At 40.1% G+C, this 16,326-nt stretch overlaps 1 protein-coding gene across 1 annotated transcript in view; it reads right to left on the reverse strand.

The window, feature by feature from the left end:
• The window catches only part of LOC146493832 (thrombospondin type-1 domain-containing protein 7A-like), a 157,852-nt gene that overhangs the window by 27,993 nt on the left and 113,533 nt on the right, over nucleotides 1–16,326 (reverse strand). Inside the window, exons 14-21 of the mRNA XM_085148973.1 lie at nucleotides 15,753–15,931; nucleotides 15,622–15,627; nucleotides 15,297–15,430; nucleotides 12,825–12,978; nucleotides 7,550–7,691; nucleotides 6,683–6,798; nucleotides 6,485–6,602; nucleotides 2,018–2,163 (exon numbers count right to left, since the gene is read on the reverse strand). Coding sequence (XP_085005099.1) covers nucleotides 2,018–2,163; nucleotides 6,485–6,602; nucleotides 6,683–6,798; nucleotides 7,550–7,691; nucleotides 12,825–12,978; nucleotides 15,297–15,430; nucleotides 15,622–15,627; nucleotides 15,753–15,931 — 995 coding nt within the window. The remainder of the gene's footprint in view (nucleotides 1–2,017; nucleotides 2,164–6,484; nucleotides 6,603–6,682; nucleotides 6,799–7,549; nucleotides 7,692–12,824; nucleotides 12,979–15,296; nucleotides 15,431–15,621; nucleotides 15,628–15,752; nucleotides 15,932–16,326) is intronic.

Raw genomic sequence — 16,326 nt, forward strand, 5'->3', positions numbered from 1 at the left:
GTTTAAAAAACAATTCTAAATATAGTAACAAACTACTGGTACTGGTACTACTGGTTACCTGCTGTTTGAAATGAGTTAAATATTAAACTATTATAGCAATAATAACAATAATAACAATAATAATAATAACAATAATAACAATAATATCCTTCAGGTTAACATGGCAATTTAAAAGGAGAGGCATATAATAATAATAATAATAATAATAATAATAATAATAATAATAATAATAATAATAATAATAATAATAATAATAATAATATCCTTCAGGTTAACATGGCAATTTAAAAGGAGAGGCATATAATAATAATAATAATAATAATAATAATAATAATAATAATAATAATAATAATGATGATGATGATGATGATGATGATGATAATAATAATAATAATATCCTTCAGGTTAACATGGCAATTTAAAAGGAGAGGCATATAATAATAATAATAATAATAATAATAATAATAATAATAATAATAATAATAATAATAATAATGATGATGATGATGATGATGATGATAATAATAATATCCTTCAGGTTAACATGGCAATTTAAAAGGAGAGGCATATAATAATAATAATAATAATAATAATAATGATGATGATGATGATGATGATGATGATAATAATAATAATATCCTTCAGGTTAACATGGCAATTTAAAAGGAGAGGCATATAATAATAATAATAATAATAATAATAATAATAATAATAATAATAATAATAATAACAATAATAACAATAATATCCTTCAGGTTAACATGGCAATTTAAAAGGAGAGGCATATAATAATAATAATAATAATAATAATAATAATAATAATAATAATAATAATAATAATAATAATAATATCCTTCAGGTTAACATGGCAATTTAAAAGGAGAGGCATATAATAATAATAATAATAATAATAATAATAATAATAATAATATCCTTCAGGTTAACATGGCAATTTAAAAGGAGAGGCATATAATAATAATAATAATAATAATAATAATAATAATGATGATGATGATGATGATGATGATGATAATAATAATAATAATATCCTTCAGGTTAACATGGCAATTTAAAAGGAGAGGCATATAATAATAATAATAATAATAATAATAATAATAACAATAATAACAATAATAACAATAATATCCTTCAGGTTAACATGGCAATTTAAAAGGAGAGGCATATAATAATAATAATAATAATAATAATAATAATAATATCCTTCAGGTTAACATGGCAATTTAAAAGGAGAGGCATATAATAATAATAATAATAATAATAATAATAATAATAATAATAATAATAATAATAATAATGATGATGATGATGATGATGATGATGATGATAATAATAATAATAATATCCTTCAGGTTAACATGGCAATTTAAAAGGAGAGGCATATAATAATAATAATAATAATAATAATAATAATAATAATAATAATAATTAGTCAAGACATTTGTCATGTTAATTGTCCAATTTTTCATTTATAAAGTTCTTATGAAAACAAAGTATAAATTTTCAATTCAATTCACTTTTATTTATACAGCACCAAATCACAACAACAGTTGCCTCAAGGCGCTTCATATTGTAAGGTAGACCGTGGCGACAGTGGGAAGGAAAAACTCCCTTTTAACAGGAAGAAACCTCCGACAGAACCAGGCTCAGGGAGGGGCGGGGCCATCTGCTGTGATTGGTTGGGGTGAGAGAAGGAAGACAGGATAAAGACATGCTGTAGAAGAGAATCACAGCGTGTCTTTTAGGGTTTACTAAATAGTGAAATGGTCAAAGTCAGTCCTCTGGAAAGTCTCACCAGGTGTCATGACAGCATCTTGAGACACCTTCATTTTGGACTATCCCTCCTCATCTAGGTGAGTATGTCAGGATGGTTTAATATGACTTTAATGGTTTTATATAATATTTTTCACACTAGTGAAATTAGTGACTAGTGAAAATTAAATACAGTGTTTCACTATTCTGGTAAATATGTTGAAGAAGAAGAGGAAGGCTAATTGACCTCAGATTTGCACTCAGACCAGGCGCTGTATCTCCACCTGTAGCAGGGCTTCACCAGGCAGGGCTTCCACTGCTCCATTTGGGATGGACATGGCCTCCCATCACCCTGCGGAGCTTGGATCACCGTCCGTCTCCTCCACAGTTTGCCTGCCAAAAAGCAGAGAAATGAATCAATTCAAATATTAATGGTTGGGTGAAAAAGAATAGGATAACATTAATTACTCGAAACATAAAGACAGTATTGTGTATATTTTCATGATGACAGCCTCACACTAAAAACAAATGTAGACTGTTTGTCTTCAGTTCCAGTTTAACTTTATTTTTGATGTTCTACAGTGTCTAAACCCTGGTCCCTCATGATTGTGATATCACTGTTTTATTACAAAGACTTTTCTTATTTATTTGTTTGATGTAAACAGAAGGCCTGCACTACGTTTGAAGGTCATAGCCATCTATCAGGCATGAAGGCTCACATGCATCAACATGTTTTTGGTACTGTGCCTGGTACCTGTGCATTCATTTTCAGTTAGTGGTTTCAAACTGAACCTGATTTTCAGTTGTTTTTTAGTCAGTACTAAGTAAATAACAATAGATACAAGGCCTGAAGTATATGGTTTAAGTCAGGGGTCTTAAATATAAGGCTCGGGGGCCAGAATCAGCCTGGCAAAGACTCTGCCCCACTGGAAAGCTTTAGAGGGCATAGACGTTTAACTTTTAGCTGTGTTTTCATAAGTTTACAGCTGTTTATACTGATGAAGACCTCTTCCTTTGCTATTAGGAAGGCAATTGGTACTATACTGACAGAACAGACAGCCAGAGGGATGAGGGAGATCAAGACACCGGACGGAGGGAGACACAGACAATTTATATACAAGAGGGAACTGGGGCAGAGAAGAAACACCTGGGGAACATGGATCGACATAATCTAACTAACAAGACAGGGGAAGCAAAACTGAACATGGCACACACAAGACAAGTTACTATCACTGCAAAACAGGAAATGGTAAATGGCCTGTATTTGTATAGCGCTTTACTAGTCCCTAAGGACCCCAAAGTGCTTTACACACCCAGTCATCCACACATTCACACACTGGTGATGGCAGCTACATTGTAGCCACAGCCGCCCTGGGGCGCACTGACAGAGGCGAGGCTGCCGGACACTGGCGCCACGGCAGAAATCACTAACACCGAGACACAGGCAAGAAAGAGCGCGATGGACAGAGAGAGGGTGAGAGACAGAGAGCAAACTTGACATTCATAAACAGACATAACTGACTCACTGCTGGAGAGGACACAGAGGTGCAAGACCAAGACAAACAGGACACAAAATGGAACAAAGCTCCGAACTAAGAACTAGCACCAAGGCCTCGCAAATCTGAACATCAGAATAAGATCCCTAAAAGAGTGAACAAGGCCAAACAATGCTAAACACAAACCCAAACAAACTCCAAACACATGGTCAAACCCCAGGACCATGGCATTCAAACTATACCAAACAAATGAAATAAGAGATAAAGAATTAACTAACAGGAAAAATCCTGTTTTATTTCTATCTACTATAGAAATTTCAGGGTAAATTTTCAGTAAAAAGTAAAAAAATATTTTTTTAAGGAATTTTACACATTACGACAGAATTTCTGAGACATACTATTGAAATTTCACCTCTTTGTCAACTGGGAATATGGGGAGAGAACGCCAAGAGTCCATTTTACCAGATTCACTGTGCATTAAAAGGAGTTTAAAGGAGGCAACTGGACTGTTTCACCTCTCATCCAAGAGGCTTCTTAAGGTCTAAAATCAAAAGCTGGAGAGTCCTGGGTATTTAAACCCTAGTGGGGTTGTCCATTAAGAAGGTCATTGACCCCCTATTAATCATTGTGAATCATCAACATGTTATTACCACCACCAGGGGTTTCGGATGAAACCACTGTGAGACCATACCTCACCCTATTATGTGGCCTATTGAAGTTACTTGATGCAAAATGGGAAAGGACCTCAACCTGCATTGAAGGCAGCTTACAGTATCATAAGCCACCACCTCTGTGTTTAAAGACGGTCATTCACATGGTTTCTTTTACTCTTCACTTTACTCTTCTACTCTTCACTCTTCAATTTAGGACAGATGGTTCGACATCTGTCCTAAATTCCAAAATGTGAACATTGGCATGATTCAGGTGTAGAGTCTTGTCCTGTCTGGATGGCTCTTCCATGTTGTGTCACATGTTTGTGGAGCAGCTGTTTGGTTTCACACCACTGCACAGCTTAACTTGTGTTTGCGAGTTATTGTCCTTGGGATGAGCCACAAATGGTCTCAGAGTGGGGCTGGATCTGAAGAGCACTGTGATGTCATGCTTGGAGAAAATTCTCTGGGGTTTCTCTAACAAACCTGACTTGAATGTTCTTCTGTTTGCCATTCTGTCTCTCCCAAGTTGATGTCTGACCTTTTCTATCTATCTGCATTTATTTGATGAAGGCCTAGTTGGGACAACCACACGTTTTAAGAGCTTTCTTTCCATGTGTGCATTATAATACTATTTCCCACCAGCCTTAGAGGCATTTTTACCCAGTGTTTCAGGGTCATGGAAGAGATTGGATGGAGAAATGATTGCACTGGAGAGCATACCTGAAACCTTCATCCAGATTTGACTCTGCTTCAGGTTGTGTTAGTTCAGTAATCCTTATTTCTGTTTCTGTGGCCATCTGTGTCCACTGTGAATGACCATCATTGAACAGAGATGGTGGCTGACGACACCATCTGTCAGCCACCTACAATGCAGCCTTGAGACATCTGACATAGACTCTTAGATGCGGCGGCAACTTAACAGTCATCACTCCAACTGTTTCTCTCCGATAACTATGACAAGGAAGAAAACTGCATTGTTCCACCTGAATCAGAGGTTCAATTAATGGACTTTCCTCGTCAGTACCCTGACATAGACATAGGGATGCTGAGCAGTGTGACTTTCCCATAGCACAGCTTCCAGCCAGCCTTCTTTAAGATGGGAATCAACACCCCAGTCTACCAATTTAGAGGCACAACCCTACAGTAGATCTCCACGCAATATTACAGAGGCATGTCAATCAAACTGGCCCTATGACATTCACAGCCTTAGTGTACACAGGATGAATCTCATCCACACAAGGGGCCCTGCCACCAAGGAGTTGTTTAACTACTTCAAAAATTCACAGAGTCATCTCCCTCGTCCCAGACGAGGCATGCCAGCAGGATGGATGAAAAGTATTCCTTTCATTGACCAACTATATGCTCAGTTGACATCAGCAACACTCCCCCTACACCACACTCTGTGTGAGAAAACATTGCTTTTCATTCCTGAGTCACATCATAATTTTCCAGAATTTAGGAGGTAGCTCAGGAAGTAGAGCAGACTAATCGGAAGGTTGGTGGTTCCAGTCCAAATGGCAAAGCATTCTTGGGAAAGATACCGAATTCCAAGTTGCTCTCTGAGGCACTTATCGGAGTGAGAATGTGTGAATGTCCGATAGAAAGGAATTAGGTGTAGAAAAAAGTGAATGGGTGAATCAGTACAAAGTGCTTCGAGTGCTCAAGTAGAATTGCAACATGGCCTCACTGAACTCCTTGTTTCAGCTACTACCAGAGCCACACTCCATTTGGCCCGCCAGTACCCGTCTGCCACCTCTGGAGTCCTCCAAGCTACACAAGCCTGACAGAAGCCCTTCTTTAGCTTGTCAGCTCCCTTCATCTATGATGTCCACCATGTTGTTTGGGGATTATCAACAAAACAATTGTAGCTGTTCCTTTGTGAAGCCATCTCAACAATGCAGGTGAGGAACATGGTGCATTTGGAGTCAGTATTCCCAGCTTCTCTCTGAATGCTGTCAAAGTTCTGATGGAGGTGGCCTCTGCCAGATGTTCCCAGTGCATCCTTCCTATATGTTTGGGTGTGCGAGGCCTGTCCACCATCCTACCCTGCCTTTTGATCTAACTAACTACTAGTTAAATACTCTGTTAAATGCTTAGCTTCTCAAAAACTCTCAAAAAAAATATTTCCAGAATCAATCATTTATCCAGGTGCCATGTGCACATGAACATTTTTCTGTCACAAATTGCACAAAAATCCAGTAATCTGAACCACTCGAGGCAGGCCGTTTCTCCCAATTACACCATGCCAGGTCTCACTGTCATGTGACGAAGAAGGGCAATGGAGTCACCAGGTGGGGAAACCTCCTGCACTATAACCAGCAACTCCAAGCTAAGAGAGCATTTGTAAAGCATTTGGACAATCTACATGAAGTAAAGGTTTGTAATTCCCACATTCACTTTTTCTATCTGTAAAATAACACCGTGCAGTGCAGATAAAGTACAGAAAACTTAAAAGGAAACATATATGATTGGAGACTGTTGGACTCAAACATTAGCACATAGTAGCAATAAACTACTGCGAAAAATGTAACTGGTTAATTCCAATTCTTCCCTGGATTTGTTTACCTGCCAGTCCACATGTGTGACTACAGCCAGACCATGGTGACCAGTCAGACAGCTGGCAATTAACAGGACACTCCACAACACAGGATGCATTCATTTGCCACTTTCTCTCCAGACCAAGCTGCAAAGAAATATCATTAGTATTTCATGAACTCAAACATTTACAAAGGTTTAAAAGGCAAGCAGTACTACACATCTCACCTCTTTGCAGAAGATGAGGTCTACAGATTTACCATCACTACGCACACAGTCCAGCATGCGGGTTTTGAATCCATTTCCACACACTGCTTTGTCACTGAGCTGACAGGTACTCCATTCTGAAGAGACACAGTAAAAGGTCAGCATAACAGGAGGTAGGAGAGTAGGTCATCTACAGTCTGAAGGTTGGTGGTTCAATCTCTGGCTGCTTCAGTCTGTATGCCTGGGCAAAGTACTAACCCCAAGTTGTTTATTTCTGACCCATAAAATACTTTTTAATGAGCGGGCCAAAGTTTCAGTTTAAACCGACATTCTGTTTTACTTCCTTTAATTAATCCGTGCATGCTGGATGTACATTCAGTGAAAGATCGCAAGTCTTTTGCAAAGCCAACACAAAAAGACAATCATTCATGCTCACATTGACACCTATGAGGATTTAAACATACAGTACATGGAAAAAGCTCACGCAGGCACAAAGTGAAACGCTAACTTCACACAGAAGGGCACTGAACAGCTTAAACCCAGGATGTGCTTGCTTTGAATTTGCAGTGCTAAACACTGCACTATGCTGTGTCTTTAAATCAGGGGCCTTGAACTCCAGGCCTCGAGGGCTGGTGTCCTGCAGGTTTAGATATCACCCTGGATCAAATGATGAGTTCATTAGCAGGCCTCTGGAGAACTTCAAGACGTGTTGAGGAAGTCATTTAGCCATTTAAATCAGCTGTGTTGGATCAAGGACACATCTAAGGGCCTGGAGTTTGAGACCCCTGCTTTAACTACAGAATTTAATTGATTCGCATTCATTGTTTTTATTAACATACATAATATCCCAACTTCTTTGGAAACAAATCTGAACAGGTTAATGCTGACCAGTGATGTTGTAGGTGTAGTGAAAGCAGTTCCTGTTGAGTTTGCACGGCTCTGTCTCTTCAGTCGGTGGACACTCCTTCTTTTCTCCTGGCTGTCGGAGCGGGTAAGCACTCCTCTCCCGGGTGCTGTTCTCACTACATGGCTGAAAAGCAGAGGGAAAGGTTCTGACTGTTTTACATAAGCACACATTAAAAGCGTGGAACATAAAGGCTTTTGATTTTTCTATGTTGCAGATAGACAGACAGAAGTAATTTGACTGAAATTTGAACTCTTTTGATGAGACGTGAGATTCAGTGCATCATTTCTTACATTGAAACACTAGCAGTTTGTATTGGTGAAATGTGTTCCTGATTTGAGAACTGTATTAACAGTAGTAAGAATTACTTTTCTGCTGTCACAATTGTGCCAAAGCGATCAAGAAAAACTCTAAAACTCAGAACAGAAGCTAAGCTTGTTTTTTCACACACAAAGTCCTGAATGATCAGGCCTAATTCATATATTCACCTTCAGAAGTCAAAGTCATTATCAGTGATAATCCCAACTCTGATTCTAACCCTCGGCAATCACAATATTGTTTTTATTTCACAGTTAATCCAAGTTTTGGCAACAGAGAACTGAGAAAATTATCATTTTAATTGGCACACAGGAAAATCTATTCACATTTTTCCAAAATTAAGTCACGACCTTCTCCAAAATATATGATCAAGGCTCCATGATATCCCAAAAGAGCACTTTGTTTACTTATGGTTTCCTTCCTTCCTTGTTTCATTCCATCCATCCAATCTCCTCTGGGGTACGCATAGAGACAGACAACTGTCCACAGTCACATTCACCTACCATACCTATGGTACCTATGGTTTCTTGAGTTTCCCTCTTCTGTGGACTCATTTTTTTTTCTGTTGTTGTTGTTTTTTTAAAGGTTTCGATTGTTTGTAAATAAGAGCAACATAACAAAAATCCCTTTGTTATGTTGCTCTGAGTCTAGACTGGTGTTGGACTTTCATTCTTTCTTCTTTTCAGTCCTGACTTGTTTATATGGCACTTTTGTACATTGTTAACTGTCTTGTCCTGTTTGTTATTAGCGGTCTGTCTGTCCTCACCTTTTGTCTCTTCTTTTCCCTTGACCCTCAGTTGGTCACTGCAGATTACTGCCCCTCCATGATTCTGGTCCTGACAGAGAGCTCCTGTTGAAAAGGAGCGCTTACTTCCCACCAATCGCCAAGTGCTTGCACATAGAGTAAGCACTTGGCGATTGGTCATTGCGGTTCTCTCTTAAATAATGTAGGGTCTCACTATATTAAGTGTGTTGACACGATTGTTGTTAGCAGTATATAAATAAAAGTGAATTGAATTAACATACAAACAAATATGTGACACTGAGCAATACCACCTAGATATATTTCGGCTCAGCTCAGCACACAGCTCAATCCTGGATCCAGTATCCTGGAGACGGGCTAATCTTTATTCCACTTTGGAGTTGCATTCAGTAAGAAGTAGTGAACTAGGGTAGTATACTTCTCTTTGCTGGTAGTTTTCTCAGGTGGATGTTTCCATTCATCTTGGGGTAAGAGGACAGGTCCTCACTGTTGTTTTTCCCTGTGCCCCAAGCATCAGCTCAGAGTACACAGCCTTCTCGGAGGGCCTGGCTGAGGGCTGGAAGGTCCCCCACCTGGGGACTGATTTGTTGTCCTTGGGACCTCAGCATTCATGTGAGCAATGACAGTGAAGGCTGGTGGAGTGTGATCGGGACAACATCCTACCTGACGTCTAAGGAGCTCGGAAAGAAAAGCGTCTGGACTTCTTTAAGTTGCTTGAACTTAAAGGGTGAGCTCATTGTGAAACCATGTCCCACCTTATCATGTGATTTCGAAATCACATGATAGGGTGGGGCCAGGTTTCACAGTGAACTCACCCGAAACTCTGGCTGATTGGGACCCACACCCAGTTTCACACCTTGGCTCAGGCGATTAGAGGATCATCAGGGGGTCCTTTTGTCCCTCTGTGGGGGGACACTCCCACCAGGTTTATATCTAAAGAATTAAAGAAGTCCAGATGCTTTTCTTTCCAAGCTCTTTAGACTACGATGACCTGGATGTCTGAGAACCTTCACAGACACATCCTACCTGACCTAAACCTGAGCAGCGCGCTGTTACTGGACTTCTTTGTTGTTCACAGGTTGTCTATAATAAGCATGAGAGTTTTCATAAGTGCATTTGGCACTAGGACACACTTGGTTGCAGGCTAATGATTGATTCTGTAATCATATCATGCATTTCATGGACTTTTGGGTGGAGAGGTGAGCTGCTTCTGTTGGCGTCATCATGCAGTTATTTGTATAAATTGGCTGAGATAAGAATTAGCAACTCCAAGTCTGAATCCTTTGTTTTCATCTGGGAAAAGTTAAAGTGTCTACCCTGGGGTGGGGCTGAATTATTGCCCCAAGTACATCAGTTTGTCTCAGAGTCTGATTCACTAAAGAGGGAAAAATGATGAAGGAGATTGACAGATGGATTTGTGCAACATATGCAGTAATGCTGCTGCTGCAGCATGAGCATTGAGTATGAAAGAGAAGTTTTTGATTTACTGGGCAATATATTTTCCTACCCTCACCTATGACCACAAGCTCTGGGTAGTGACTAAAAAATGAGATCACAAATACAAACAGTTGACATTAGCTTCCTCTGAAGGGTGTCTTGGCTCTCCTATAGAAGTAGGGTTAGAGCTTGGTCATGCTGAAGGGACTGAAATTAGAGCCTTTACTCCTCCTTTTCAAAAGGAGCCAATTCAGGTCCTTCGTGCATCTGACCTTTTGAGCATCATCTAGGTGAGATGTGCTGGACACGTCCAACTGGAAACGAACCCTATTCTAACCCAGGATATGCTGGTGAGAACATATGTCTCGGCTGGTTTAGAAGCATCTTAATTTCCACCTTGTTTAGCTCCTCATGTTGGTGCTGCGCTTTTACTTTTTCCCACCATTGGCTGCCAGATTTTCATCTTCTCTCCTATTGGTAAATTAATTGGCGCTACATACTATATATCCCATTCTGGACTGTAATAATGAGTGAATGAGTGTCCTTGCTCAAAATATAGGGTTAAGATTACCACCTATGATGACTTAGAAATAAGAGAGTTAATCCAGTTATTTTTCATTTAAATTTCTTTTTCATTTTTGTGCAAAGTTTGGGAACATTTGTATTACCAGTCTCATCAGTTAATTATATTAACTTGTTAGATTATAAACAATTTGCTGACTTTCATCTGGTCTTCTTCTTTGGCTCTCAGCGAAGGCGGTCGCACTTTTCTCCTCTCCTCCTTACCCTTATCTTCCCTGCTTAGCCTCTTGTGTCCTTGTCTTGTCTCATGTGCATTACTTTCCCTCGAACAGTCTCTCACTGTCGTTCTCTAAAACCTAAAAGAGAATTATGGATTTGATAAACTGATCTCTGAATGCTATTGACACCCTTTTCTCAACGAGAAGTCTGGGCTCGGGAGAGCCCGAGTGCCCTGGAGGGACTTTCCCTGCCGGATACACGATGGACGGGTGGCAGAACTAGAGAGTCGTGTGCCTGGCGGGACTGTCGATCGAGGACGCTGAAGATATCTACCTATTCGGAACCATGATAGCAGGGTTCTTGCTGATCGGAGCTGGCATGGCCCTGACTTATCGGAGAATTGAGAGAGCAGAACCGGCTGTTCAACCCCCCCCAAGGCTGCCCGCTGGAATCGAAGCGACGGGACGAGGCGCGACCTCTCACAACGAACGCAGCATGGTTAACACCTTGGAGACGCTTCCAGCTGCTGTGAAGGCTCAAAACAACACCATTGAGCGCATGGGGGGATACATCAGAGAGAGGCCTGCTCAAAATGAGACCCTTGAGCGAAAGTTGGATCACATCGCAGAACGGATCACTGCAGTTGTGAGGTCTCAGAATCAAAAGAATGACAACACCACGGATCAGAAGTTTGATACCGTCATGGGGAGGCTCGCGGCTCTCCAACGGGAGATCGAGAGACCAGTGTCCGAGTGTTAAATGAACAGATTTAAATTCTCGTGAGCTGCTCGCATGAAAACAAATCAACAAATTCGAGATCATAATGCAGACACCACCACGGCGCCAGCTGCAGGCCCAAGGCTGAAGCCGGACAAACACTCCCTGATAACGACTGTGTGATGACTATTCTCCCATCCCATGCAAGGCCACCTGGATTGGCTGGAGGACTGTTTACTTAGCCTGATAGGGCGAAGGACACTGTCTCAGCTAAACTATGGACACGCACACACACACACTTACACTGATAAGCACTCACTCATCCCCCCTCCCTTTCCAACGCCTTCGAAGCTTGTTTCCTGCGAGGGAACATGGCGGGTCTTTGTGCCGCGCTGGGGTGATAGCGCTGTGCAGAGGGCGGCTGCTGTGTTCGCTTTGTATTACTCCTCACCCCCCACCCAACCCTGTGGCTTGTTATGTCTTCACAATGTTGTACTGTGGACATTTGTGTGCTTTTTTGTGCAGAGGAGTTTTTTTGTTTCCTGTTCTCATGCTGTCCTACCATGGAAGCACAGCATGAGTAGAGGTCTCTTTTTTTCCTCTTGTACTTTCCCATTGTAGTGTACATTCAGTGTTTTTTTTTTTTTCTGTAACGCTACCGGTCTCCGACTTGTATCCCCATGTAATGTCTGTGTTATGTGTGTAAGGTCGGGGTGGGTCCCACTTCACTGCAGGGCAACCTGCTTTGATTGATTGATTGATTGATTGATTGATTGATTGATTGATTGGTAATTAAGATAACTCACTGAGAATCTGAAAATGATGCTACAAAGCAGGTCAAGGCTTTAAACTATATCACTACTGTATCCAATGTAATGGTTTTTAACTTCATTACACAATAGCCATAAAGAAATACGAGACAATCTGATTGGCTGAGAAGTCTTAAAACTCTGAAGTTGCTTTGTCCAATCTATTTACACATATGGGAAATTAGAATTCACTTTATGCAGCATGCTTATCTTTCTTAAACTGCCTTTACACCACAAGACACATTCACCCATCAACAAACATATGTACTTATTCACAGAGTGCCTTTTTAGCACAAAGAGCGGGTTTAGTTGACACAGGCGGGGTTCCTCTATTACCTTCACTAGTTCTCTGAATTCAAAACCACTACTTTAACTCTGGTTTCAACTATCCACTATATAATAAAGGCAACATGTCAGAAACAATGTAAGATTTAGAAAGAAAAAAAAAGACTGGCAACTTCATTCCATCCTTACCAGTGGACATGGGCTCCAAGCTCCCCAGTCTGACAACACACAGTCTTCCGGGCAGGGCAGGTGGCTCTTGCGGGCCCCCAAAGGCATTTCCTCTGGGTCACACAAGTAGTCCTCCACCTGTTCAGAGGGCCCGTCTATAGTGTTCAGCATGCACCTGGTCACAAAAAGTTGAAGCAAAAGTTTCACAGCATTCCTTCAACAACACTCGAATATTTGAGCCTATTTTTACAGTCTTCTTGAACTAAAGCTGTTAATAAACATGTGGTATTTGTAAAGTCTGTGTAAAGCTAAATATCTGGATATTAAACCAGATGTACTCTATATTGCCAAAAATATATTTTTTAATGAAAATGGTTTAACATGTCGACCCATCCTCTAAGCTATAACAGCTTCAACTCTTCTGGGAAGACTTTCCATATGATGGGGATTTTTGACTACTCTTCAAGAAGCACATTTGTGAGATCAGACACTGATAATGGACACGAAGGCCAGTCCCCACTGGAGATTTTAATCATGTGGATTTAAAATCTGTGCTTTCTAAATTCCTTCAGCACATTATGTGTGAAATGATCAGGCCAGACCCGATCAAGGGAACGCACACTGCTGAGGTAGTGAAGAAAGCCCACAAGAAACTCTACTTTCTGAGGGTTCTCAGAAAGAATAACATCCCTGAGAAACTGTTTGTGTCCTACTATCACTGCACAGTAGAAAGTATCCTGGTATCCTTCTCCAGCTGCACAGTAGCACAGAAGAGAAACCACTGCAGGGTTATACGGGTCGCCCAGCGGATAGTGAGCTGTCCACTCCCCTCATTTAAAGAACTGCACTCCCTGATCATGACCTGTTTCAAAGGCTACTTTTAGCCAGATGATTAAGATCCATAAAGACAGACTTAGGAAAAGCTTTTATCCCTCAGCCATCACATTGCTGCTAAGATAATCAGACAATCTGATCGAATACAACTTTCATGTACAATGTTTACAATGTTACAACACCGTCTCATGTTACCATGTTTACAGCTTTATGAGCATCACTGCTCCCAACAAACGTCACTAGCCGTGTCTGGGCCTAAACTTCGCTGCAGGTCCATATATCAAACGATCACTATGGCATTACTGAGAGTTGAAAAAGTCTATAGTCTTTCATCTTTAATAAAATGATCAGCGTTCTGCTCTACCAGGTGTAACAATTGAGTTTAACATCCAGGCATCCATGAAAACGGAATTTATGACATTTAACGTTAGAAGTTAGCAGGAAGTTAGCTCGCTAGCTTCTATCTAAATACAATATAGCATGTCCTGACTGCGGGGTTTTGGAAACAAATTCAAACGTACAGCTCTGTTATCACTTCCAGCATAAATGAAGACAGAAAACTAAACAGCAGTGACGTTTGTAGGGTTACTGAAGTTTGGCTAGCTGGTATATAATGATGTGCTACGTGACCGCTAGCGACACAGCTATGTTAGCATAACATAATCAAGCTAACTTTTTTTCCACTCGATAAAAGTTAACGTGAGTGTTCTCGATGGTTAGGAACAAATGTAATGGCATGGCAGGATGCTGTAAAAGGACCAAACTTCAGTCAGGAGAACAACTGAGATAATCCATCCACAATACGAGGTTAGTCATTCATATACTGCTGCATGGGCTGGGCTGTAGTTACATCCTAAGGTTTTAAAAACTGAGCTTAAATAAATGATTAGCGGTAATAAAAGCCGAGGGAGGTCAACAGTGATCACTGACTGTTTTAGGAGCTTTTTGAGATTAAATAGAAGAAAACACAAAACATTAAACATGTTAACAACACAAAAGCCATATTAAACACAGACTACTTTAGGCCTGGAAGTAGGATTCGTCACGTCATCACTTAACGACCGGATAGGTTGTTGGGAGCAGTGATTGTTCTCAACAAGGGTTGTTCACATCCCTGCTGTTCTTTGCACACATTTCCCATTTTCTGTAAACAGTTTGTCAGGTTTTTTAAAGCACAAATATATCGCACTTTTTGTATATTTTTAAAAGGATTATCTTACTCACTTTCACATTTCTTCGTATTTGAGTATGCTATTTTTACTAACTGTACGGTAATCTTTTTTTTGGATGTTGTAAATTTGCCCTTACAGTCTCTTATTTCTTGTTTTTTTTATTTTACTTTCGTTACTTTTGTGTGAATCTGCATGCTCCATCTGCCTGTCACTTTGCTGATGGAACACCTGAATTACCCAAAGAGGGACAACAAAGGATGTTTCTATTCTATTCAATGATTTGGACGGGTCAGTGAATACTTTTGGCAATATAGTGTATATATTGGTTATAACATCATGCACTACTATTTTAATTGTTTGATCACTTTTTAACAATTCAGCACAAGCAAACACTCAGCTCTGTTTTTCCTCCAAAAGGAAGAATATCACCTGTTTAAAGCTCTACCTAAAGATCAGAGACACTGACACATGATTCTGTTCATCTTACTTGACGTTTCGGGTTTGAACACCTTCACCACAGTTGTCATTCAGGTCCACATTGCTGACTTTCCACACACTCCAAGGCTCTGCCACCCACACATACTGCCCACAGTCACTGAGGCAAGGCACCACCTCATAGACCTGATGCACATAAAAACACCAGTTACCCTACAGGCACAGCTGCATGATGTCAGAGAGGAAATGTGTCAAAAAATAAGAAATTTAAATCCTTCCAGTCAGTTTTGCTTATGTTTGAAAATCATACATTATAATAAAACTAAATACCAAAACTAACTTTATGAAATAATTACAAACAGCAGCAGCCTACTTACTTGAGCCTGTAAGTGGAATCCATTTGTAAAAGAAGACAAGGAAACAACAGAAAACAGCATTGTTTAGGTTATTATCCAAAAAGAATAGGTATAAAGCTAGAATATAACACTTTAAGTGAGCCCTCTCTCACCTGGTTGACATGGTCCAATTTAGGGCAAGGTCTGCCACCATTGTATGGTTTTTCTCGGAGCCATTTAGAGCGAACTTTGACCCCACTGCCACATGATTTGCTACAGCGAGACCAGTTGGACCACTCACTTAGTTTGCAGTCAGATGGACAAGGAATGATGCAGGCTTCCTCAATATACCCTGTAACCAGTCACATAACGAAAAAGTACAGCAAGATATTTGACAGCATCTTGGCTGTACACAATGGTCTGTTTTTATTATTTGACATACAGGTCATTCAGTCTCAAATTATTGTGGGCCTTCTGCTTGACCATCTCTGGTTTGCACAAAAATCTTATGGTCCAAAGTTTGGACATATTAAATTGCTGTAAATTGTTTCACGTATCCAATCATTTTCAAGATATATGTTTGTGAAAAATGGTCCATCCATCTGATGGACGAATGAGCAGGGACTCCTCCTGGTAAGACATGTCTGAAACACCTCAACTGGAAGTGATCCAGGAGTCATCCTGGTCCGATGACCGAATCGCCTTAACTTGATTTTTTTTCCCAAGGAAACGAATCTGTCTTGTATT

The sequence above is a fragment of the Neolamprologus multifasciatus genome, chromosome 22 (assembly GCF_963576455.1).
Source record: "Neolamprologus multifasciatus chromosome 22, fNeoMul1.2, whole genome shotgun sequence".
Taxonomy (NCBI): Eukaryota; Metazoa; Chordata; class Actinopteri; order Cichliformes; family Cichlidae; genus Neolamprologus; species Neolamprologus multifasciatus.